The sequence below is a fragment of the Podarcis melisellensis genome, assembly GCF_964234715.1.
Source record: "Podarcis melisellensis genome assembly, chromosome: 16".
Classification (NCBI taxonomy): Eukaryota; Metazoa; Chordata; class Lepidosauria; order Squamata; family Lacertidae; genus Podarcis; species Podarcis melisellensis.
The window spans coordinates 41676414-41701611 of NC_138533.1; the positions used below are offsets into that span (position 1 = coordinate 41676414).

The following is a 25198-nucleotide window of genomic DNA, read 5'->3' on the forward strand; positions in this document are numbered from 1 at the left end:
GGTTTTTTCCATTATAGCATCCTGAAGCACTCTCTGAGCTTCCACAGGTTGTTGCTGCTCTCTGCTCCATTGGTTGCCTGACACAGATCACATGAAAGAGATAGGATCACACGCTATGCACATGTTAATCTGTGGGTCTCCATTTTGTGTGAGTTAAGTCTTTTTTCTCAAGCAACCAAACCCAAAGGATGTGACAATGAGCCTTTCTTGGAGTAAATGGCCTTGGTCTGGAAGGCAGGCTAAGGGCATCTGTGTGTGGAGAGAGAGATCTCTGCTTTTCAGTCTCTTAGATTATTTCATAATTTGTAAAAAGCTGAGCCTGTGCTGGACACACACAAGATGTTGTATGTGACTGTTTTGGATGTATCACTATTGTTTTTGTTCTGTTTTGAATGAAGTAAAGTTTTGAAAAACATGTATGGGTCTGGATAATTTTTGTTCCAAAAGGAGTTGCTTCATGCTGTGAAATATTAATATTGGCAATGCTCCTCAGCCCTGCCCCCAATGCTGCCTCTACAGTGACCTCTTGGTGCTGTTGGCTCTTCTCACCCTTGCTCCTGAAGTACACCTTCAGTCTTCTTCCCTGGTGGAGGGGTAGGAAGGCGAGGTAGGCAGTACCATTTTGTGGTTCACCTCAGATATCAATATGTCTTGATCCAGCCATGGAGGCTGATAGGGGCACCTGACAATTTCATGTTCCCCTGCACACCCAGTTTTGTGCATTGTCCCATCCTATGGTTGGCAACAACTGTATATTGTGGGAGCAAGTTTAACTATGTGCTGTGCAAAGAAGTTCTTTCTTTTGTCGGTCCTGAATTGTTCAACACTCCAACAGCTTCCCTGAGGTGTCCCTGAATTCTCACATCATCAGAATGGGAAAAAAAAACTTTTCTCTATCCAGTTGTTCTGCACCATGCATCATTGTATACACTTCTACCATGTTCCTCTTAAAGGTAAAGTTAAGGTCCAGACGTGACTGACTCTGGGGGTGCAGCGCTCATCTCGCTTTATTGGCCAAGGGAGCCAGCATGACTAAGCCGCTTCTGGAGAAACCAGAGCAGCGCACAGAAATACTGTTTATCTTCCCGCCGGAGTGGTACCTATTTATCTACTTGCACTTTGAGGTGCTTTCGAACTGCTAGGTTGGCAGGAGCAGGGACCGAGCAACGGGAGCTCACCCCGTCGTGGGGATTCGAACTGCTGACCTTCTGATCCTAGGCTTTGTGGTTTAACCCACAATCCCACCCGCGTCCCACCTTTTCTCTTAAATAAAATCCCCCCAAACTCTTCCTCATAGGAGAGTTGCTCCATTCGCTTGATCCTTTTGGCTTCTCTTTTTTGACTCTTTTCCAGCTACACAATATCCTTTTTGAGATGAAGTGACCAGAGCTGCACACAGTACTCCAAACGCTACAGATTTAATGACATTATTCTATTGGCAATTTTATTCTCAATTCCTTTCATAATCATCCCTAGTATGGAATTTACCTTCCTCACAGCTGTTGCACACAGGGGACCACAGACCCCACAAGCGTTTATGTGAAATTAAGATTTTTTTCTCCTGATGTGCATCACTTTACAATGAATTGCGCTTGCCATTCTGCTTGGAAAGATTCGTTTGAAACTCTTTGCCAGCCTCTTTTCATTTTAACTCTTTTGCTTATAAAATTTGGGCTGCAGGATTGAAGTTCCCCATTCCTGCCTTAGACCCAAGATTTTTGGCCCTGGGATTTTTTGACCCTGAGGGGCGCCATTGAGGCTACCAGCCTGCATGTGTGTACACAATGGGTGTGGGACTTTGACTGGGCCTTTGACCTGGGTGAAAATGAGCCTCGTTTCACCCCTGCCTTATGAACCAAAGGAAGGTGCTTTTCAGTTTAGTTAGGTGCCAAGTATTTGTATAACTGAAAAGCTTACGTGTCCAAAGGATGGTGAGAAAACCTGCCCCCATGACTTCATAACAGTCCGGTCAGACTTATTCTGGACCAGCTGGACGGATTACTAGCAAAGGAAAAAGAGATATAACCAAAAGGTGGATGGCAAGCTTCAGAGGTCTTTTGCTTAAGCCCTTCTCCCAGGCTAAACTCCCTTAGAATTCACATTGGCAGAGCAGATCACTCCAGAGGATTTAGCTGGATCAAGGAGCTTGGTTAATTCATATTTTTTAAGTCATATCGCATCTGGACTAATTTGTTATTCAAATCTGTGGTATTAATACCCTCTGGCTTTGTCTGTGTCTCTGCAGCACCAGATGGGAATGGTGAGGGGCTTAAATGCTGCCGTCCCCTTGCAGACAGCTTGATGCTGGGCTCAAGCGGATTGTGGGTGTGCGGATGGCAAGAAAGGGAGAGGGCAAAGTTGTCCAGATCATTTCCAGTGAGGGCAGCAACAGCCACAGCAAAAGCCTAGACATGTCTACTCACAAGTAAATTCCACACCTAATTATATTTAATTATTTAATGGTTAGATTAAATTAATTTTAAAAACTGAACTGATTAAAAATAAATTTAAAATTAATCAAGCAGCAGGCCTTCCATGTCATCTGATGTTCTTGAGCCAGTTGTGATTGCCTACTTAGCTTTTCAGAAAGTACCTCAGCAAAGACTCCTGAGTAAGCTTGTGATCTCAGAACCGCTGGCAGTCATCTTTGAGAATGTGATCTCAGAACCACTGGCAGTCATCTTTGAGAATTCCTGGAGAACAGGCAAAGTCCCGGCAGACTGGAGGAGGGCAAATGTTGTCCCAATTTTCAAAAAGGGGAAAAGAGAGGACCCAAATAATTACCGCCCAGTCAGTCTGACATCAATAGCAGGGAAGATTCTGGAGCAGATCATTAAGCAAACAGTCTGTGAGCACCTAGAAAGGAATGCTGTGGAAAAATTTACAGGGAATGGGGATAAGCCAAGATTTTGAAAACAGTATAGGTGCAATTTATTCGGAACAAAAAGCTAAGTTAATTGTGAATAACGTAGTTACAGAAGAGTTTAAGATTGAGAAAGGAACACAACAGGGTTGCCCAATCTCTCCATTGCTTTTTATATCGGTCCTGGAGGTTTTGCTCAATATGATTAGAAAGAACCAATTGGTTAAAGGTATACAACTCGGAGCTAAACAGTATAAATTGAAAGCTTTTGCTGATGATTTAGTTTTGACATTACAGGAGCCAGAATCCAGTACTAAAAGAGTACTGCAATTAATTCAAGAATTTGGTCAAGTTGCAGGATTTAAGTTGAACATGCTCAAACCTAAGGTGTTAGAGAAAAATTTAACAGTGATTGAGAAAGAGAGGTTTCAGAAGGAGACAGGATTAATATTGGTTAAGAAAGTGAAATATCTAGGGGTTCATATGACTGCTAAAAATGTGAATTTATTTAAAGATAATTATGAAAAATGTTGGACGGAAGTGAAAAAGGATTTAGAAATATGGTCAAATTTGAAGTTTTCACTGCTGGGCCGAATTGCTGCGATAAAGATGAATGTATTGCCTAGGATGTTGTTTTTGTTTCAAACATTACAAATTTTGGACAAGATGGACTGTTTCAAGAAATGGCAGAGAGATATCTCTAGATTTGTCTGGCAGGGCAAGAAACCTCGAATAAAATTTAAGATTCTAACTGATGCCAAAGAAAGAGGTGGATTTGCCCTGCCAGACCTCAAACTTTATTATGAATCAGCCGCATTTTGCTGGCTGAAGGATTGGCTGCTTCTTGAAAACACGGACATTTTGGATGAGACTGGCTTCATTATTATCAAATAAGGGAGGTTTATAATTTGGACAAGAAAATTGGTTTTCAGGTGGAAAAATCAAAATTGGAAACAGAATTGTTAGATCCTAAAACCAAGAATTTATCAAGAATGTATAACCTGCTGTTGAAATGCAACACACAAGATGAAATGGTTAAATCTGCTATGATTAAATGGGCGCAAGATGTCGGACACAACATTATGATGGCTGACTGGGAAAGGTTATGGACCACAGGTATTAAGTTTACAGCATGTAATGCCTTAAGAGAGAATATAATGAAAATGATTTACAGGTGGTACTTAACCCCCGTCAAGCTGGCAAAAATTTACCATGTGCCCGATAATAAATGTTGGAAATGTAAAGAGATTGAGGGCACATTTTTTCACCTTTGGTGGACATGCCCTAAGATTAAGGTCTTCTGGGAGATGGTATATAATGAAATGAAAAAGGTATTTAAATATACCTTTCAGAAGAAAGCAGAGGCCTTTCTCCTGGGCATGGTTGGCCAATTGGTGCGAAGGGAGGATAGAACTTTTTTTATGTATGCCACAACAGCAGCAAGAATACTTATCGCAAAGTATTGGAAGACACAAGATCTACCTACCAGGGGAGGAATGGCAGATGAAGGTGATGGACTATATGGAACTGGCTTAGATGACTTGCAAAATCCGGGACCAAGGAGAAGAGTCGGTGGAAGAAGATTGGAAAAAAATTAAAGCATATCTTCAAAAGTATTGTAAAATTAAGGATTGTTAGAAAGATGTTGGAAAAAGAAAACTATGTGGTTTTGGTAGAAACGATATAAAGGATTAAGTAAAAATGAATTCAAGTTATTATTAAGTTAAGTTAAAAACAAGGTTGGAAGGATTTGCTGAAATAAAAATTTGAACTAGAATACAAAAACGGGAGGTGTGAGGAGGTCAAGGAAATAAGTAAGGGAAGAGAGTTATGTAAAGGTTTAATCTGTTTTTTCTTCTCTCTATTTCTAAATGATTGTATTTTTTATTTTTTTATTTTTTTAAATCTTTTTTGCATTTTTCCTGTCTTTTGTATTTCTTTTTTCTTTTTTGTAATCTTCAAACTTTGAATATTTTATAGAAAAAAATAGAAAGGAATGCTGTGATCCCCAACAGTCAGCATGGATTTCTGAAAAATAAGTCATGTCAGACTAACCTGATCTCATTTTTTGACAGAATTACAAGCCTGGTAGATGAAGGGAACGCAGTGGATGTAGCCTACCTTGATTTCAGCAAGGCATTTGACAAGGTGCCCCATGATATTCTTGTAAAGAAGCTGGTAAAATGTGGTATTGACTATGCTACCACTCAGTGGATTTGTAACTGGCTGACTGACCGAACCCAAAGGGTGCTCATCAATGGTTCCTCTTCATCCTGGAGAAGAGTGACTAGTGGGGTGCCACAGGGTTCTGTCTTGGGCCCGGTCTTATTCAACATCTTTATCAATGACTTGGATGATGGACTCAAGGGCATCCTGATCAAATTTGCAGATGACACCAAACTGGGAGGGGTGGCTAACACCCCAGAGGTCAGGATCACACTTCAAAACAACCTAGACAGATTAGAGAAGGGGGCCAAAACAAACAAGATGAATTTTAACAGGGAGAAATGTAAAGTATTGCACTTGGGCAAAAAAAATGAGAGGCACAAATACAAGATGGGTGACACCTAACTTGAGAGCAGTACATGTGAAAAGGATCTAGGAGTCATGGTTGACCACAAACTTGACATGAGCCAACAGTGTGACGCGGCAGCTAAAAAAGCCAATGCAATTCTGGGCTGCATCAATAGGAGTATAGCATCTAGATCAAGGGAAGTAATAGTGCCACTGTATTCTGCTCTGGTCAGACCTCACCTGGAGTACTGTGTCCGGTTCTGGGCACCACAGTTCAAGAAGGACACTGACAAACTGGAACGTGTCCAGAGGAGAGCAACCAAAATGGTCAAAGGCCTGGAAACGATGCCTTATGAGGAACGGCTAAGGGAGCTGGGCATGTTTAGCCTGGAGAAGAGGAGGTTAAGGGGTGATATGATAGCCATGTTCAAATATATAAAAGGATGTCACATAGAGGAGGGAGAAAGGTTGTTTTCTGCTGCTCCAGAAAAGCGGGCATGGAGCAATGGATCCAAACTACAAGAAAGAAGTTTCCACCTAAACATTAGGAAGAACTTCCTGACAGTAAGAGCTGTTCGACAGTGGAATTTGCTGCCAAGGACTGTGGTGGAGTCTCCTTCTTTGGAGGTCTTTAAGCAGAGGCTTGACAACCATATGTCAGGAGTGCTCTGATGGTGTTTCCTGCTTAGCAGGGGGTTGGACTTGATGGCCCTTGTGGTCTCTTCCAACTCTATGATTCTATTCATGAGCTGCATTAAAAATAAAAACGCCAAATTTCACTTCTTGCAAAAACCTATCTAAAAAGGCAGCTGGCATACTTTTGTTTGGACTGATGGAAGCAGAATGGAAGGTCAGTGTAGATGCCAGGAGGGGGAAACTGAGGCACACACAGCTTCCAAACCACATTAATCCCCAGCCACCTGGTTCACACAGGATGCAGTTCCTTTAGCCTAGCCTTTGCCAACTGGGTGCCCGACATACTTTTTGGACTCAAGCACTTTTCAGTGCCAGCCATAACAGTCACCAGCTGCCACAAACATTCTGTAGGTCCTGAAAGCTTGTAGATATTTTCTGGGCTGTTTTCAGAAAATTTTAGAAAATATGTTTTCTTCTTATTTATTTCTGCAAGCCTGTGGAGCCCCCTGAATATTTAAATACAATACTCTTATCTTAGGGGTATTTTTTTTTAAAAAAAACTAACTACACTGTTAGTGGTAATGATGTATGTAAATGAATATAATACAAAATCAGGAATGACATCTGATTTTGTCGTCAAACACACATCCTTAAATATGCAGAAGTTTTAAAGAAATGGTGCTTCTGCATCCCTGGAGACTGTTATCTTACAAGACACTGTTCCATCGATGTGACAGGGAAGGTGAGATGCCTATTCTGAGCTGCTGACTGCCTCTTTTATTTGAAGTACTTACAATGATGGGTTGCTTTTAAAAAAATACATGTGCTGACCAATAAATCTGGAGCGTTTTATAATAAATAAAAAAATGCAATTGGTTCTTCTCACCAATTCTCATTGACTAAACATCCTCACCCTATTTTGTTTTTATATCTTGGCCTCTGTTTACCCATCAGGCAATCGCCATCCCTCTCAGCCTTGATTTATCCCTCTCACCCAGAGCTTTGATCAGGTCCTTTGATGTTTTATGTAACATCCTCTGTGTTGCCAGAGAAATGAGCAGAGACTATTTAAAGTTTAATCAGATTATATTGGCTTTCCCAGCTCAGGGCCATAGATCAATCAACTTAACAAGGTCTACCACTAGGGGCTCTCGCGATGGGTGCTCATGCAAAAAAATAAAAATAAAATAAATTCCTGGCCATTGGCACCAGCTCTATTTTGAGAGTACTTTGCACAGCACAGAGCACACCAGGAACCAACCTGTTGCTCCCAAATGACAACTGATTTGGCAAAGATATACAGGGGGAGATGGATGTGAAAGCATTTGAGGTTACTAGACAGCAAATGCCAAGGGAAAGGAAGTTTGTTTGGCTCACAGCCATATTAACGATGTCAATGTCATTGGCCTGAGGGTGTTAGAGGTGCAGCAAGGCCCACAGACAGGAAAGCCTACAACAGATGCCCTGTCCTCTGCTTAGGAACTAAGCCAGGGAAGAACACACAAGTTGGCATCAAGGAAGTGCTCAAGACAACAAGGACATTTCTTTTTAGATTATATGGGCAAGTCACAATCCATATTATCAGATGATGCATTCTGTGTCCTTGTCCATGAATAGACTATTCAGCCAATTGTTCAAGTGATGTACAGCAAAGTCCTAATCTGCATAATGCCCATATGTCCTTCTGAAAACAAGTGTCACAGGGACTGCTGCTGTCACTGTTTGTGGCCTGGCCTGATTCTTGCTTTTGCTCCAGCTGCTGGTGTCTTGCTTCCAGGGGAAATGCTTTAGGGCATCCACAACCTCAGTCCTGAAAACAGCCCCATAAGCTCAACTAAAGGATGCCTCTCCACTGGTCCCTGGAATCGGAACAGCAGCAAAGGTGGGCCTGAACAGATGCCCTGCTTTTCTCAGTGCTCTGGATTTAGTGAGCTTCTTGAGAAATCCCAGGTATGCTTTTGATGCTGCTCTAATGCCAGCAGAATTGCTGCAGCCCTGTCATCAGCAAACCCTTCACTGCAAGATGGATCCGTCCATCCCACCCCCCACCCCACCCCCGCCAGTTCTGCCAAGCTGAGCTTCTGGAAGCCTCTCCCTGCTGCAATGTATTTTCTTATTCAATCCAACTGGAGCAATATTCTGGCCTGATGTGTATGGGATCAGCAGGCAATTGTTTTTCTGCAGAGAGAAAAAGCAAAAGAAAGGGAAGCAGAATTCTCCAGCGAGTCAGGGTGATGGATTGATCTACTGACAAACACACTTGTGTGTGTATGTGCGTTATAATGCCGCAGTAAGCAATGAAACATACACACAGGTTGCAACATTTCAGCAGGACTACAAATCAGGATGGTCCAATGAGGAAGCAGCATTATACTAAATAAAACCATCTAACTCAGTATTATCAATACTGACGGGCAGCAGCTCTCCAAAGGTTTCAGGCAGGGGGCCTCTCCCAGCCATGCCTGAAGATGACAGCCCAAGGATCTCACCTGTGCCCATCTGCAGGTAAAGCAGGTGAGCTGCAGCCCTTTTGCCATCTTCTTCCTGTATTTGAACTCCTCCAGTCCTTCATTCTCTGGCCACTCTGGCCCCCCACCCCACCCAACCCCTGACACCACCAACTTCATCCCCCCCCTTAACTGCCATATTTCTATCATGAGCATCCATCAACCATAACCCTCCGATTACGAGCTTTCATTTAAAAAAAACACGTAGGTTTCTAGCAGTTGCAAGACCTGAATTATGGGGCAAAAGGTACAGGCATTCTTCATTCTGTTATGAGAAACCAACCAGCTCCCAACCCCCATCCCGACCTGCCCCACTCCCACCAGAAAGAATCCTATGTAAGGTAGATCTAAGCCCCGCTGAATAGGAAGGGCATTTCTCTGGGGCCCCTGACAGTCGGTAAAGAAGGTAAAGGACTTCTGAACAGTTAGGCCCAGTCAAACCCATCTCGCTTCAGCCCGAGGGAGCCGGCATTTGTCCACAAACAGCTTTCTGGGTCATGTGGCCAGCATCACTAAAGTGCTTCTGGCACAATGAGACACATTGACGAGTGCCAGAGAGCATGGAAACCTATTTATCTACTTGCACTGGCATGTTTTCAAACTGCTAGGTTGGCAGGATCTGGGAAAGAGCAACGGGAGCTCACCCCGTTGCATGGACTTGCACTGCTGACTTTCTGATCAGCAAGCCCCAGAAGCTCAGTGGTTTAGACCACAGCGCCACCCGCTCCAGTAGCGGGTACTGGCTGGTGATGCAGGTCTGTCGCTCACTGGCAGAACATCTGCTTTACCTGCAGAAGCTCCCAGGTTCAATCTCCAGCATTTACAGGAAGAGCTGGGCAAGAACCCTGCCTGGCACCTTGCACAACTGCTGACAGTCAGTGTGGGCAATACTGAGCTAGATGGACCAGTGGCCCGACTCAGTATAATGCAGTTGCCTAGGTTTCTATTACATCATGTCCATGGTTGGCTCTTCCTAACCCCAATAGGATTTTTCAGAGCATGAAGGGTTCCCTGAAGCCATCTTGAGCACAGACAGGAAAGAGGGAGAAGGAAAAACTCAGATGCAAGAAGCAAAATGTTTTATTTTGTATGAATCAAAGAGAGAGCACAGCCCGCTTCTCTTACATACACATATGTTGTTGTGCCTTGTTGGGTTAGGAAACTCAGGTGCCTCCAAAGCAGGTGGGGAAGCCAGAGCCTGGAACCGACAAGGATGCCTGGATGGTGATGATTCAGACAAAAGCTTGGCTCCTGGAGAGGGGAAGGAGAGGGGGAGGGAGGGGGAATGTAGATACCAGAAATACTGAATTGAAATTTATTCACATTTGCCAGCACCTCTTTCTAATTTAAAGACTCAGTTTCCTCCCTGTTTCTGTCCATCTCATTTTGAAAATCTGATCTCCCACCTTCATTGGGATTCAGCCCTAATGTTGCAATCATCATTATAGGTGAACTTACCAAGATGTGCGCTTCCACAAGAAAAGCCAAATGTTCAAAGCCATCTTAGCCCCCCTGTAAACATCACACAACTTGCATTTAAATGAAAACATTTGCGAAAATCTGAGCTCCTCAGATTTAATTTCTTAACTGGCTCTTAATGAGCTCATCTGCCAGCAAGCTATGGAGAGGAAACTACAATTGATATTAGGAATATTAAAGCATGGCAGATGGAACAAATCATCTCATCTCAGCAAAGTGGATGCCAGCTTCACCAACCAGGTGCCCTCCAGATGTTTTTGACATCAGCCCCAGCCAGCAATGATTTTGACATAGCGGCCAGATCACTAGCAGTCATAGTCCTGTCCTGTCAAGTTTTGGGCATCACATTTCAAGAAGAACAGTGACCAACCCAGATGTATTAACAGGTGGGATGCCAGGAAGGTGGAGAGTCTGGAAACCAAGTCCCATGAAAGAGCTGTGCAGGTTGCTTAATAGTATGAGCAGCTGGAGAGTGTGTGAGCCAATGGCAGATGGCCTTAAGTATATGAAGGGCTGTCACAAGGAGGAGGGAGCAGGCTTGTTCTGAGTGGAAATTGCAGCAAGGAAGCGGATTTCTTCTAGGCATGAGGAAAACTTGCTAACAGGAGGAGTTTCTTGGCAGAGTAAGAACCTTCACATGCATTTAAGCAGAGGCCAAGCAGCCATCTGTCAAGCGGGTTGAGCTGGATGACCTCCTAAGGTCCCACCCAGTTCCAAAATGCTATGGAGGCGGGTGGCTGAAACTATTTTAAAGATACCCACTCCAGTTGCCTTGCTTTTCACATTTCATCCGGGGTGAATGCAAAGGACACAGCGGCTGCATTGTCCAGACTAGAATGGAGGGAGCTTACAGTAGCTGGTGGGTTTGAATGACTGCCTAAAGCCAGCTTTGTGTGCTGTATTGTGACCTGCTGTTCTGCCCCCCCCCATATTTGTACATTCTTCAGAGCTTCTGTAACAAGGATCAGAAGCACCGTACATTCCAACTTCACTTGTATATTTTGTTTTGCATTTTTTAAAAAAGAAAAATCCCTCCACAACTGCTTTGGGCTGCTCTTTCCATCTTTACACTTTTGGGGCAACAGATTCCAGGGATGAGAGTAAGTTTCCATCTCCTCCCCTCTAAAACCCCAGTTCCCTGCAACTGACTTCAAACAAAAGTCACACACACACACAAACACAGCTCTTTCAGTTACGGTATGTAGACGGTGTTTCCTATAAAGAAATGTTTTATTAACACATCCAAGCTGCCTGGTGTTGCTTCAGCAGTTTTGATCACAGCAGGACCCGTGAAAATGTCTTCCAAAGCCAGCCTCCTCGCAAAATGTTTTCTAATGTGTTTTAAGCACTTAACTGCAGCAGTGGGGTGTCCATCCATCTGGGAAATGGAGCTCCAACCGAAGTTGGAGAAATAAATCCTCATGGCAGACATGACCAAGAAATGGAAACATTTGGAGCTGGTGGACACTTTGAGCAAAAAAACAAACCAACTCCAATGTGTGTGATGCGACACCTCTAGAGCTTGCTTTCCCATATAAAGCTTTGTGTGTACAGAAGAGTACTGTACTTCTATTTATGTGCACATTGCCTTATATGGCCACCCCCACCCCAGTCTTTGGGCCTGCCGGGAAGAGCTATAAAAATGCAAATTTTGAAACTAAGTCAAAACTTCCCATGGAACTACATCCACACAAAAAGTATAAAAGTATAAGAACATAAGTAGAGCCCAATGGATCAGGCCAGTGGGGGCCTATGTGGCCCAACATCCTCTTCTCACAGGCAAAAGAGCCCTTTCCCACCCTGGGGGCCCCAGCAACTGGCAGTCAGAAACATCGCTGCCTTCAACTGTGGAGGAAGAGCATAGACTCCTTTGTGACCTTCAATAGTCCTCTCCTCCTCCATCCATTTGTCCAATCCTCTTTTAAAGCCGTCTGGGTTGGGAGACATCACGGCCTCATATGGGAGGGAGTTTCCTAGTTTAACTATATACCTTGTGAATATGTACTTTCTTTTCCCTGTCTTAATCTTCAAACATTCAGCTTCATTAACATTAAAAAAATCAGGCCAAACCAGAAGATCTTGCAACACTTCTTAGAAAATGCTCTGGCTGTGGAGCTGTGGAGAAGCTACTGAGACTATGGCTGGGTACACACTCATTCAAAACACATTCTTTCTATCAAAGAATCCCAGGCACTGTAGTTTGTTGTGTGTTGGGGGAATTGCAGCTATGTGAGGGGTAAATTACAGTGCCCATAATTCTTTGAAAGGAAGAAGGTGCTTTGAATAATGGCATCATGTGGGTGCAATCATTGCCCCCTTGCTGCACAGATGGTGCAGGCCAAGAAAATCACTCTGTAAAGAATGCAATTGGGCACATAAACCCCTGCCTAAGTATGAAGGACCTGGAGATATTTGGTAAAAGGTAAAGGTAAAGGGACCCCTGACCATTAAGTCCAGTCGTGACCGACTCTGGGGTTGCGGCGCTCATCTCGCTTTATTGGCCGAGGGAGCCGGCGTACAGCTTCTGGGTCATGTGGCCAGCAGGACTAAGCCGCTTCTGGCAAACCAGAGCAGCGCACAATAGTTGCACCAATATTGGTATTGGCACAAGTCAACACTTATTAGAAGGAAAACTGGTGTCCAGAATCCACTCATCTCTCCTTTGCTAAAAGGACAGAGGAATGCAAACCTGCTGTCCAGAGGGCTCCTGGCTGGAAGTTGTTTGGAAAAGTCTACAAAAAGAAAACCTATAGAAAGACTCTAAAGTAATCCAGTAGAAGTCTACTTCCTCAGTGAGGAAGTGCAAAGAAGGGAGAAAGAGCCTTGCCTCCCCAACCTCAACCAAGCCCAGCTGAGCAAGTAGCCTCTCCTAGGGCAGTACTGTAAGAACAGCAGAAGCAGCTGGGAAGGGGAAAGGGGGAAATAGTTTTGTGGGTCTTTGTTGCTCAATTTATGCTATTTTATGCATTGTGGTATTTTATGCATTGTGACTTGCAGTCATTTTTATTTATCATTGTTTAGTAATCATTTATTGTAATGGTTAAGAGTGAATTTCTGTTTAATTATTATTTGCTGGTGGTTTGAGAGTTAATTTTATTGTGTACTATTCTAACAGATTGTTGAATATTACTTTATTTGATATAAGTCATTCTATTTTAAAGTTATGTTTTACTGTGGCTTTTTGTATTGGATCAGATTATTATAAGGTGTGTTCCTTATATATTGCTCTAAACTGCCTTGTGTATAGTAATATAGAAAGAAATTAAAAGTGAAATGAAAAAAATGAAATGAAAGATGCCAGCACTATACCTTAATCTTTTCCTAGGTATTTCATCATGATACTGTTTACATCATCTTCCTTCCCCTCGGCTTCAGACCTCCAGTCATCTTTCGCGCCCTCCGGGCTTCTTTTCCCAACGCATCCTTCCCCTTCCAGCCTCGGGATCCTTGGCCGACTCTTGATGCTGTCAGCACTTTTGAAAGATACAACTGAGCCAGAAGACGAAGACGAGTCAGAGAGGTTTCCAGGGTCCTCTTGGGGTTTTGGACTTGGTGATAAAGTGGCCTTTATCTCAGAGAGGAAAGTGTGGTTGGGCGAGACTTGGTCTTCAAAACGGACACTCATGGGCCTCTGGCCTTCTCTCCTCTCTTTGGGACCTCTGGCCAGGCTGCTGGTTGACTGGCCTTTCCGGACGGCTGGAAGGAAGTCATCTGAGTCATCATTCGTTTTCCTCTCATAGCTCAGAGTTGGTATTTTCCAACAGAGTGGATCAGTTTCCTGCCCCTCACTTGGAACATCACCAAATCTTCTGTTCTGAAAGACCAGAGGTTCTTTTCCTAGATCTGTGTCTGTCGTTTCTTCCAGAGATGCCTCCAGGCAACTTCTCCATGGTTTAAGTCGCAAAGTGCTGAACATTTCTCCACCCAGGGCTGGGGAGCTGAGCTTTGAGTAGGTGTCATCTATGTTCTGAATGAGAGAGTCATAGGACCCAAACTTGGAGACCCTTTTCAGAGCTGGGGAGAGGTTTGGCCGTGCCATGCTCTCAGATGATATGCTCCTCAAACTAGAGGAGCGGACCAGGCCAGCTCGAGAACTTTCACCAATTCCCTCCAGAATTACTGGGAGATCTTCATCATCCTTCAAAGTCTTGCATCTTCTAAGGGATGAGGCTCCTGTTGTTTGGTAAATAGGCAAAGAGGAGGCATCATCTAACACTAAGTTCCCTGGTTCTTTGTCCTTCAGTCTTTTTCTTCGCAGCTCTTCAACATATTCAGAAAGTGCAGAGGAGGAGCGTGACAACTTGTCTTCTGCTGAAGGGGACACCCTTTTGAGCACAGAAGGGGACAAAGGACTTGATAACATCTCTTCTGCCACTGTGGGAGAGGACATCCTTCTCGTAATGGATGGAGACACAGCTCCTAACTTTTGGAGAGTGAAAAACTCCTCATTTGAAATGGGTTTCCCATAATCTGGTCTTTGGGTACTGAAGGAAGGGCTTTGATTAGCTTTGCCAAAATCAGCACCCCCTGCACTCCTTCCATATCCCCTTCGTTCTGCACCTAAGGGAGACAGCTGCTGGGTTGTTTCTTGATCCTTGTTTATCCTGGGACAAAAGGTGAAACAACAGCCACTGAGCAAAGCATTACATGGGACAACAGACCAACATCCATAATTTATTTTTAAAACTAAAAAAGAAAATAAGTCTTTATTGAATGGCTTCATATCACATTTACAAATTCACTATGGAGTGATCCAGACTTAGTCCGGTAACTTAAGGCCTACTGATTTCAGTAAGTCTGAATCCAACCCTATGATTTCAAGAAAAGCAAACAGGAATGCAAATACAGTGATTGATTCCTATGGATAGTGTCCCAATTTAACCTTTCATATTAGATTTTTAAAAGGTCCATAGACCAGGGGTGGAGTGGAGCCCTTGTCAGCGCAAGGGTTTTAGCTCCTCCCAGGAGCCACGTGTTGGTGATGTGCAGGGCTGGAGGGCAAAAGTGGGTGGGGCCAATGGCAAGCAGTGGGCGGGCAGCAGATTTATCTCATGCAGTAGGTGATATTGGAAGCATGCAAAAACCAGAGGTTTTTAAGCACAGCAAGACATTCCCTGCACCTCCATCCAAGAGACATATAAATTTAGTTTCTACATGAGCCAAGCAGTGCCACCCATTTCCACAATGTTTCTGTGGAAAGTGGGCACAAAATCCTGGCCAAGTGTTTTTTAGAGAATTAATTTGATTAAGTGCTGGTCATGTGTTCTGCGTTTTATGATTCTATGATATGTAAATGATTTTACTCAGTGCTTTTGTTCTTTTAGGAAAAAAGGTGCCGGTACTCTCCATTAAGTTGTTACCATAAGTGTCACACTTTAAACATTTGAGGGCAGAAGAGGTCCTGGTACTACATACCCTTGAGCAATCCCAGAAAAACGCACTGCACACCCCCATAATATATTTTTTTCAAACAAGTTGGTGGTTTAAACAATCTCTTATAAACAATCAAACATTATTCAAGGACACATTCAAGGCAGACAAAAAACTGCTCAAGGAGCACAGAAAAGAGTTTGGGCTGGGAAGAGTCCTGAAAGGCTCAAAATCTTCCACCACCTGGGTATAACTGTTTCAGAATTGTACAAACTCCAGTTTTTCCTGAAAGATTTCTGCAGAATTATTCCTACCTTCCCAGAAAACTGTCAGTTTGGTTTGGTTTCTCAAAAAAGAAAAGGGGAAACAAATAACTTTAAAGGGAAACTGAGGCAACAGAGAGACTCAGAAGGTTGGGCATCAGGAAGTCCTGATCATCCTCAACAGCAGCAGTGCAATCCGACTCAGTATATCACCCCGATATAACTCATTATTTGGGGATACTCATAAGTGATGCATGCCCCCAGCAGATGTTCCCCTTCCTCTTTTGAATTGGACACTTCAGGTACAAAAAAATAACAATTCTCCTGAAGGCGACAACAGCCAGTTATTTTGTGTTTTGTGTGTTATTATAAGCCAAACCTTTTCTGTCGTTTTGTTCATACCTTCCCTTTCCCAGCTTTGTTTCACATATTCATTGTAGCTATTAATATTTTCTATACTTTTTACATAAATACTCCACCTCCCCCCTTCTGACAACCTTTTTGAAAGATCTCAGCAGCCCATTGATATCTGTTCCTCTTGTAAGACTTTGAATGTAGCTGCTGAGCATCAGAACAGCCCAGCAGCAGGATCAGGCCAAAAGCGCCTCATCTAGTCCAGCACCTTGTATCTCGATTTCCTGAAGGCTTTTGACAAAGTCCCCCATGATATTCTTGTGGAGAAGCTAGCAAAATGCAGGGTGGATGAGGCAGCTGTTGGGTGGATTTGTTCCTGGTTGACTGACTGAACCCAAAGAGTACTCACTAGTAGCGGTTCCTCATTATCCTGGAAAAAAGTAGCAAGTCCTGCCCTGGGCCTCTTGTCTTTATAAACAACCTGAACCAATGGATTCATGTTACAAGGAAAGAAATTCCAACTAAACACGAGGATGAACTTTCTGATAGTAGGGGTTGTTCGACAGACTCCCTTGGAAGGTGGTGGACTCTCCTTTCTCAGAGGTTTCTAGGCCTTTGCCTAGAATGGCAAAGGCCTGGAATGGTTGGATGGCCACCTGTCAGGGATTCTTTAGCTGTGATTCCTGCATTGCAGGGGGTTGGACTAGATGGCCCTTGGGGGTCCCTTCCAACTCTACAGTTCTGTTATTCTATGATTCTACAGTTGTCCAAGTTGGTGTCCGTCAAAATACCTTGAGATTTGCAAGTAATGAACACTACCCCTTTTGTATCACTTAGTCATATAATAGAACTTTACTTTGAGATAAACTTTTAAAAAAGATTTGGCAATACCTCCTTTTATCCAGCAACTGAAAATTTCTCTCACACACACTCTCTGAAAACCCATTTATTTCTGATGCTAGAAGTGAGCAATTTTTTTTTTTTAAAATTCTTTACCGCTTTATATTTTTTTAAAAAACCTCAAAGCGGTGTACAGCATATTAAATCAATAAAACAATAGCTGGGCAATGTTCTTCCAGCCTCATGAGGAGCCTCTTCAGTGGGGCTGGTGAGTCTGGGCCTTGCCTCCTAGGCCAGGCGGAAAGGGCCTTGCAGGCAGCGGCCCCCATACCTCACAAAACCAACAAGAAGGTAAAACACTGACCATCTGTCAAGGGGTTTGTGACCAAGTCAGTGACCAACTCAGAGAAGCCTCAGAAAGTGAATGGAAACAGGAGCATCCTGCAGAACTCATGGAAGAAGATGACAGACATTTGTGGGCAGAGATGGGGAAGATATTGGGTTTGGTTTGCTGACTTGCTCTTCCTGAAGCAGTATGTGAACCAAAACATGACTAGGCTTCAAAATTCCCAACTCTCTGAATTTTCAGATGCAATTCTCCTGCCCCCTATATGTAGCTTGTACACAAATGTGTATAAAACTGTATATATTAGTGGAAGTTACATAAAAAATGAATTGTATTAGGATAACCTGTTTGCATGTATACAGGTATTAGTTAAAATTGCATACAACATACAACAAGTTTCAAGAGGACTTTAAAAAAAAATTGCAACAGACTGCTAGTAATTAGGAAGCAATTCCTTCCTTCCAGTTGCCAATTCTGTATGTGAACCCCTCAGATTTATGAAAAATTGTGTAACTGTTTCATCTTCTCTTGATGAGTCTTATGTTGCATCTGATTTTAGTGCTTCTTTGTTATTTTATTTGTATGGAATTTTTTCTCTTTCTGGCCATCTTTTTTTTTATGCAACCTGATGCAAAAATATGACAAACTGAACTTCAGATTGGAAATATTGAGAGAAACAAAAACAAGCTGACTTCTCTGTCCCTTCTTCTCAAATGGTTTCAGTCTGTCTGGCTGCTAACCAGAACGCTGGTGGTTTGAGCCCACCCAGGGACAGCTGTGGACATGGATGTAGCCAGGGGGGCAAATACCTATCTGACCAATTGCATCACAGATGACTCGGTGCTGCCCCCCGCTAACATAAAGCCTGCCTCCCCAATAAATCCTGGCTATGCCCATGGCTGTGGACAGGATTCTTGCATTGCAGGTGATTAGACTAGATGCCCCCCAGGTCTCTGCAACTCTATAATTCTATGATTCTAAGTATGGTTGGGGTGTGTGGAAATCTTCTCAGCATTCAACGGTATGCTGAAGGTATTTAGGGTGCTGGCTGGCTTGGAATCTTACAGGGAGCATTTCCTGATACTTGATGGGCCCAAAGGTCTACACAGCGCATACATGAGACTCTGGATACCCAGGGAATCTCTCTCCCACATGAGGCCAGGCTAGAGAGGTCAAGGCCCCGTGTGGGGGTGGGTATGAAATTTCAGGGAGGAAACCACTTTCTCAACCCCCCCCCCATGTTTTTTGGGCTTCCCCTTTGAAAAACTGTTGTTTGGGTGGGATTTTGAAATATTAGATATTATGAAATATTTAGAATGTTGAACAAAATAAAATAAAATATTATTTATACCCCGCCCATCTGGCTGGGTTTCCCCAGTCACTCTGGGCAGCTTCCAACAAAACATTAAAATGTACTAATTCATGAAATATTAAAAGCTTCCCTAAACAGGGAAAATATAATAAGTAACAATGTGACTTTCAATAGGTAAGTGACTTTCAAATGCAAAGTATTGCATTTTTTCAATGTTTAGGACAATTTCCATTTTCCCCCAAACAAAGGATAAAATGTATCCCCCCCCACACCATTGCTTCAAAATTTCTGGAGACAGTATACCTTTAGGCAAGGCAGAGGCGATTGGGGAGGTTCAATCAGCTGTAGGGGTGCCAACTTGAATAAAATATTGGGGGGGGAGGTAAGCCCCCCCAATGACGCACATGACGCAGTACACACACACATTTGAATGGGAATGCCCATCAACTTTGTGGGGACCCAGCACCCTCAAATATTTTATTGTTGGTGCCAAATGGCTCCTATGGTCAGCTGAGCTGCGTAAGGAGATGAGGATTTCCTCCTGCAAAGAGGTTTGGGCCAAGGCCTTTGTTGACAAGGACATTTTTGCTGCCTTTTGCCTCTTGCTAAATCCAAAACATGCCCCCCCCCATAAAAGAATCAGTCTTCTGTGTTTGCAGGAAAGTGGGCTGGCCTATCCTCTCCTTTGTGTCATCTTTTTAATATGGGAGATGCTCTGAAACCGGAGCCTCGATCCAGAAATACAGTTGTTCAAGATTTAGCCTTGACAGTAATCAACACTTCTAGCTAAGGAGAAGAGATGTAGTTGCCATAGCAACTTTATACCACCCTGAAATCTCACAGACAATGCTGGGCACATTGAGACCCAGCAGGGTTGACCTGGAAGGAAATTTACATGCGGAAACCTCTTGAGACAACACAAAGACACACACACACACACACACACACACACACACGGAAACGGATCTGGCTCAGCAAAGGGCAGAATAAGCAAACAGATGGGGAAATTCCCCTCTGGATGCACAGCAAACAAGAGGCATTTCTTGGGCACCATAGTGGCAAGAAGCACCCAACGATGAAAACGAACCCAGTCTTTACCAGGGCTGGGTAAAACACACAGTTTGACTGTGCCCAAAGCCAGCAGGGTCCCCTGGACTCACCCAAGTTGTAAGGGGGTGGGAGAGGCTATAAGCCAAAATGTAACCCCAATCCCTCCCCCCTGCAAATTCTCTGAATGAGCTTGTCTGGTGTGCCTGCTCCAACTCCACACCTTCTGAGAAAGCCAGAGCTGTGGGTCCCTCACAGCTACCCACCCAATGCTTAATATGCACATTTCCCTAATACACACATTTTTGTAAGCCATTTCCTTGAACACACACATTTCCACATGTAATTCCCCCATAAACAAAATAAAAGGTTACCTTCATGAATACATGCATTTTCAGGCACACTTTCCCCTAATCCACACATTTTTGCACAATTTTTGGTTAGAGAACTGCACTGTCAAACTGCAAGAAGAGCAAATTTCTAAGGAGGGCTATATTTTTAGTGTTGTTTTTAAAAAATGCTAATTAAAATATGAGCTGAACAAATCCCCTGCACTCCCATCTCTAGTGATGCATGCTCTCTCCCCACCCCCACCCTAATGATTGTGCAAGATGCATTTCTGGAGCAGTCTGGGCCAAATCAGGACATACCCACCTGGCCATTTCAAGAAATGTCCTGTCATATCATGAAATCAGCCTGTCGTTCCTTTCCTGTTCTTTTTTTTGTTCAGACACTATGCTAGGTACCTTCTCTATCCTTCAGGGAGGAAAGGCATAACTTGCCTTTCTTTAAACTAGCCCACAGCACACGTTTTGAGTGGGTGGCTAGTCTTTTCTGGGCTAGTGGAGAAATGTACAGTACAGCAGGCTTCAAGGGATCATGACTAAAGCCAACATCATGTATAGTCAAAACCCATTGGGTTCAATGGCAGGTGGGATTGCCAAAATCATATTTCCCAGAATCCTGCTCCTTTTCTGCCTTCTTTTTAATTTTTCTTATTTTTCCACATACATAAAACCGAATGTACATAAGTTAAATGTAGGAAAGTTCTGAGCTCACTGTCTAGAAGTGGATGTGGCTGAACCAAACCTATGCTCTGATTTTCATGAACATTTTTTTCTCAAAGTGCCAAACGATGCCTTCGATTTTCACCAGGAGTGTCAAATGAACCACCTTTGCTTAAAATGCCCTCACTAGCCCTCAGTGATGGCACTGCACACCCAAATTTGGTCAGTTACCAAGCGGTGCTACATAATTTCTGTTTGAAAGCAGAAGCAGTAGCATCCTTGGAATATGAAGACCAGTGCTGAGCAGAAAGGTTTAAACGTTACATTTTAAAAAAAAATACAAAGTAGTTCTGGGAAGCAAATCTCCAAATTGCTAGGTTTGATCTCCCCAAAATGACCATGGCACTGTAGAAATCCCTCCGCCTCTATAGCTTCATACAACCAAGATCTCATGCCAAGGATTGAAAGCCCTGGAAGCTGCTTTTCAGCTTAAAGTCCCACCACCCCCAGTCTGTGCACATCCAGAATCAGCTCTACCCTTGACCCCTTGCTGCTCAGTGTATGTTTTGGACTACAACACCCGTCAGATCAGAGTTGCAGTCCAACACATCTGCAGGGCACCAGGCTGGGGAATGCTGGAACAGATTAAGGGTCACGGTTGTGGGTGGGGAAAGAAAGATCTCACCCCTGGGCTGAGGAAGGGCAAATGGGCAAAGGCCCCCCCATGGGTTTTGTGGTTGTGTTGGGGCTTCATGGTTAGTTCTTCCTGCCAGGCTCCACCAGCTCTTTGACCATTTGCACACACTGCTCATGTCTTGTAGGCAAGGAAACCTAGATTTATTTCCATCTTTGCACATGCAACACATAAACCAGGGAAGCCCATTGTCATGAAGTGGAAGTTACTGCAAAAGCTGTTATTAAGCTGAAATTACTTGGTGGATGAAAACTTCCTCCTCCTCCTCCTCCTCCTCCCTCTTCAGATGTGGACTTAAAAAGCCATGTAGTTCTTTATCATGCAGAAATGGATGAGCTGCAATCCTTGGATGTGCAGGTGTCATATTTGCATTTGGAGCATGCTCCAGAGACCCCCTTGCTCAAAAATCCCACCATGCTTGTCAGGGTATATGTGGAGCAACCTGGGAGGAGGCCATCTATGGGGTGCAGTTAGAGAATGACTTCTGCTGCATCTCAGATATGCATAAAGCATGCCCAGCATCAAATGCTATACAGACTCAGTGATGCTATTATAAAGAGCCGTTGAAGAGGATTAGCTGAAAGCCAGCACCAAAAAAATAGTCTCCTCAGTGTGGAAATGGGTATAAGACCTCCTACGGACTTCTCTCATCTCAGGCATGATCCTTGCAACAGCCTAGAATGAGAAATACATTTGGAACGCCCATAAGAAGAACGCCTGCCTTCTGTGCCAGCAGTTGTGATCATAGGCACTGAGTTTCTGCAAGAGGTGTCCAGGCCGCTTCCATCTTGCTGCAGACAAGAGGTTCAGTCATGTAAGGACTCCACATGCTCTGGAGCCTGGGCAAGGCATGTGTGCGTAGTGCATCTTCTGCCCATCAAAGCATGCATTGCAGACTCCTTTACACCTGTTGCCTTAGTAACCATTTCAGGCCTCATCAGATCCAAGGCAGAACAGGAGGATGAGTGGGTCTATTACTCCCCACTCAGCTTGTCAATGATAGTATTCTCAGAGCTAGCTGGAGACTTCACTAAGCAAAGAGAAAGATGCTCTTCTTTGCTGCTCACAAGTAATCTCAAAAACCTCTCAAAGGCAGGCTGTTTGCTTCAGACCAACACAAACAAACTATGAGAGGTACGCGCGCGCGCGCACACACACACACACACACACACACACACACACCCTTGAGCACAGCAGCCATCTGTACCCCTTGTGACAAGAGCCTGCTTCCCTTGATCACCTCTGGGACCCAACGAAGAGAGTGGTGAACCCAGACAGAAGCCACCATTAGAAAGTGAGCTACATGCCTAACATCATGCAGCATCCATTCCTTGGGCCCCACACCTTAAGGTGAGACAGAACACAAGAAGAACCCTGGTGGATCAGGTCAATGGCTCATCTAGCTCAGTATCCCGTTCTCACAAGGGCTGACCCACAGGCAGGACCTGAGCACAAGAGCAGCACTCTCCCCTCCTGTGGATTCCAGCAACTGATAATCAGAAGCATCGCCACCTCTGATCATCGCCCCTCCAGTGCTCAGGTAAGGGCAAGGTAAGGTGAAGCCACAAGGCCTGCCAGAAGATGGATAGGTTTGTTCAGCTGGTTGTTTAGCTGTAGTTGGGCTCCAATTTCAACCAGCCCCAAACAGCATAGACAATAGTCAGGAATGATGTAAGTTGGAGACCAGAAACATCTGGAGGACCCCAGGTTGCCTACCCATTTCAGTGGGCTGAGTTAGGGCTACCATGGACAGCTCCCTTGAACAGCTCCTTTCCTGGTCCAGGTTCCTGGCTGGCTTTAAGCTCCCCACTTCTCTTGCAAGAACAAGATTCCAGGTCAGACAGGAGGCCCCCCCCCCATACACCCTGAAAACTTTAGTTTGGCCCAATCTGTGCCTCAGTAGCTGCCTTCCTAGGGTCTGTGCTTGGAAATATCTCCAAGTAGTTGCTAAGAGCAACAAGGAGTGGCTGGGCAGATGGTGTAGGAAGCCCCCGAAGGGGAGAAGGCAGTGTTGTGCTGCTCCGAGAAGCTGGAATGGTGAAGCTGTGTATTCAGCAGTGGTATCTGGATACCCTTTTGAAAAGCCTCCGTGGGAGAGAAGGAATGAATTGTGCCTGCAGAACCAATCCGATCCTTCCACCTGAAATCCTTAGGTGGCTGGGGTGAAACTGTGATGCAACAATGAAATGGAGCTCACTGCATTTCTCTCCACCCTGCAGAGCTCCCTCATAACAAGGTAGCACAGGAGGGCTGCCAGGTAGATGCCAACTAGTGGATTCATCTGATAGGGAGGCAGAAGAGGGAGGGAGGGAGGCACTGTGGCGAAAGGGGGGAGACACTAGAGCTTGGCAGCTCTTCTTAGCAGAAACAGCTTCTCTTCCTCGTGAATTAGTTTGTGGACCACCTGTGGTTTGAAGCTCTCCCCTTATAACAGGCTTCCCTAAACCCTGTCAAGGAAGGACTGTAGCTCAGTGGCAGAGTATCTGCCTTGCATGTAGATGGTCCTAGATTCAATCCTTGGCATCTCCAGGTAGGGGTAGGAGGGGCTCTGTCTGAAACCCTGGAGAGCTCCTGTCAGTCAGTGTAGACCAGAGATTTTCAACCTTTTTGAGTCCAGTGCTCCTTTGACCAACTACATTCTTTCTGCAGCTCCTCTGTGGGATACTTGCTTTCAAAGGTTTAAAGGAGCAGCGGGGGAGGGGGGCCGAGAGGTGTCAGTGTGCTCGCAAATCCCTTTGGAAGCTGCCTTCTGCTGCTCCTTTAAACCTCTGAAATTGAAGATTTAAGGAGCAATGTGGAGAGGGAGACATGGTTTCCACTGAATTGAAATGGATTCCCCCTCCTTGATCAAGGCACAAAGCTGTCTCCAAAGGGCTTTCAATCAGCCCAGGTCTGCGCTTTGAAGCACAGTATCATCTGAGGCTACCCTGATGTCAAGTTTGGTCCACCAAGGGGAGGAAAGATGACTATCTGGCCCACTGGCCAGGAAAGGTTCCCCACTTTTGCCTCACAGGATGCAGTGAGAGGGGTTGATGGAGACCCTGGGGTAGCTGGCTGAACTGCCATTGTGACACAGAAGGTTGGGTGGGCTGGCAGGTGGCGGCATGTAAAAGGTCACTTAAGAAGAGCCTGCAGGATCAGACCAGTGGCCCATCGAGTCCAGCATCCTGTTCTCAGAGGTCACCCAAATGCCCACAGGAAACAGACATGCAGGAATCTAGCACAAGTCCACTCCCTTCTCCCAGGGTTTCCACCCATTGGGACTGAGAAGCATTTCTGCCTCCAACTATGGAGGCAGAGCTTGGCCAACATGGCCAGTAGTCTGACCCTCCACAAAACAGCCCAATCCTCTTTTAAAGCCATCCAAGCTGGTGGCCCCCCCTGGTTCCTCTGGGAGGGAGCTCTATCCTTCTAGTTGCTGATGGCTATGCTGCTCTTCTCCTCAGAAAGTAAGAAGTGGGGAATGGAGAAATCCGCCCCCTGAAGGAAGCCTAGGCCAGGGAGTAGTAAAGAAAGGAAGGGGAGAAATGAGAGTGGAAACGGGCAGAGATAAGGAGAGGGGCACAGAGCCAGGGACTTCAGAGGCAAGGGGAGTTTATGCTGATTTCAAATAAATGCATCCTTGAGGCCTCCAGAGCTGAAAGAATTCTTGCTTTCTATTGGAGCTCCATTTGAAGGGGGAAATGTTTCTCTGCTCAACCGAGTGACACTTCCTTTCCCCCCTCTCTTTCTGCACATTGTCATTACATCCTGTCCCCACCCCATGCAGAATCATGGCTCATCTCCTTTTGTCTCTGGACATGCACTGTGCTTCAATTTAAGTACAGATATTATTGCATAAATTATTTTGACTAGCATAAGCGTAATCACCCTAATTGCTGTGTAATCTTCGTTAATTACTGTTGTATGTCATTTGCTTTGGTGCAGATTGCTCACTACAAAAATTCTGTTTGGCTTAAGGATGTT

The 25198-nt window shown here is 44.5% G+C and overlaps 1 protein-coding gene across 1 annotated transcript in view; it reads right to left on the reverse strand.

The window, feature by feature from the left end:
* Positions 1-9584: 9584 nt before the first annotated feature.
* MYO18B (myosin XVIIIB) overlaps positions 9585-25198 on the reverse strand; it is a 258709-nt gene continuing 243095 nt past the window's right edge. Inside the window, exons 44-45 of the mRNA XM_081892930.1 lie at positions 13309-14603; positions 9585-9771 (exon numbers count right to left, since the gene is read on the reverse strand). Coding sequence (XP_081749056.1) covers positions 13310-14603 — 1294 coding nt within the window. The 3' untranslated portion in view covers positions 9585-9771; position 13309. The remainder of the gene's footprint in view (positions 9772-13308; positions 14604-25198) is intronic.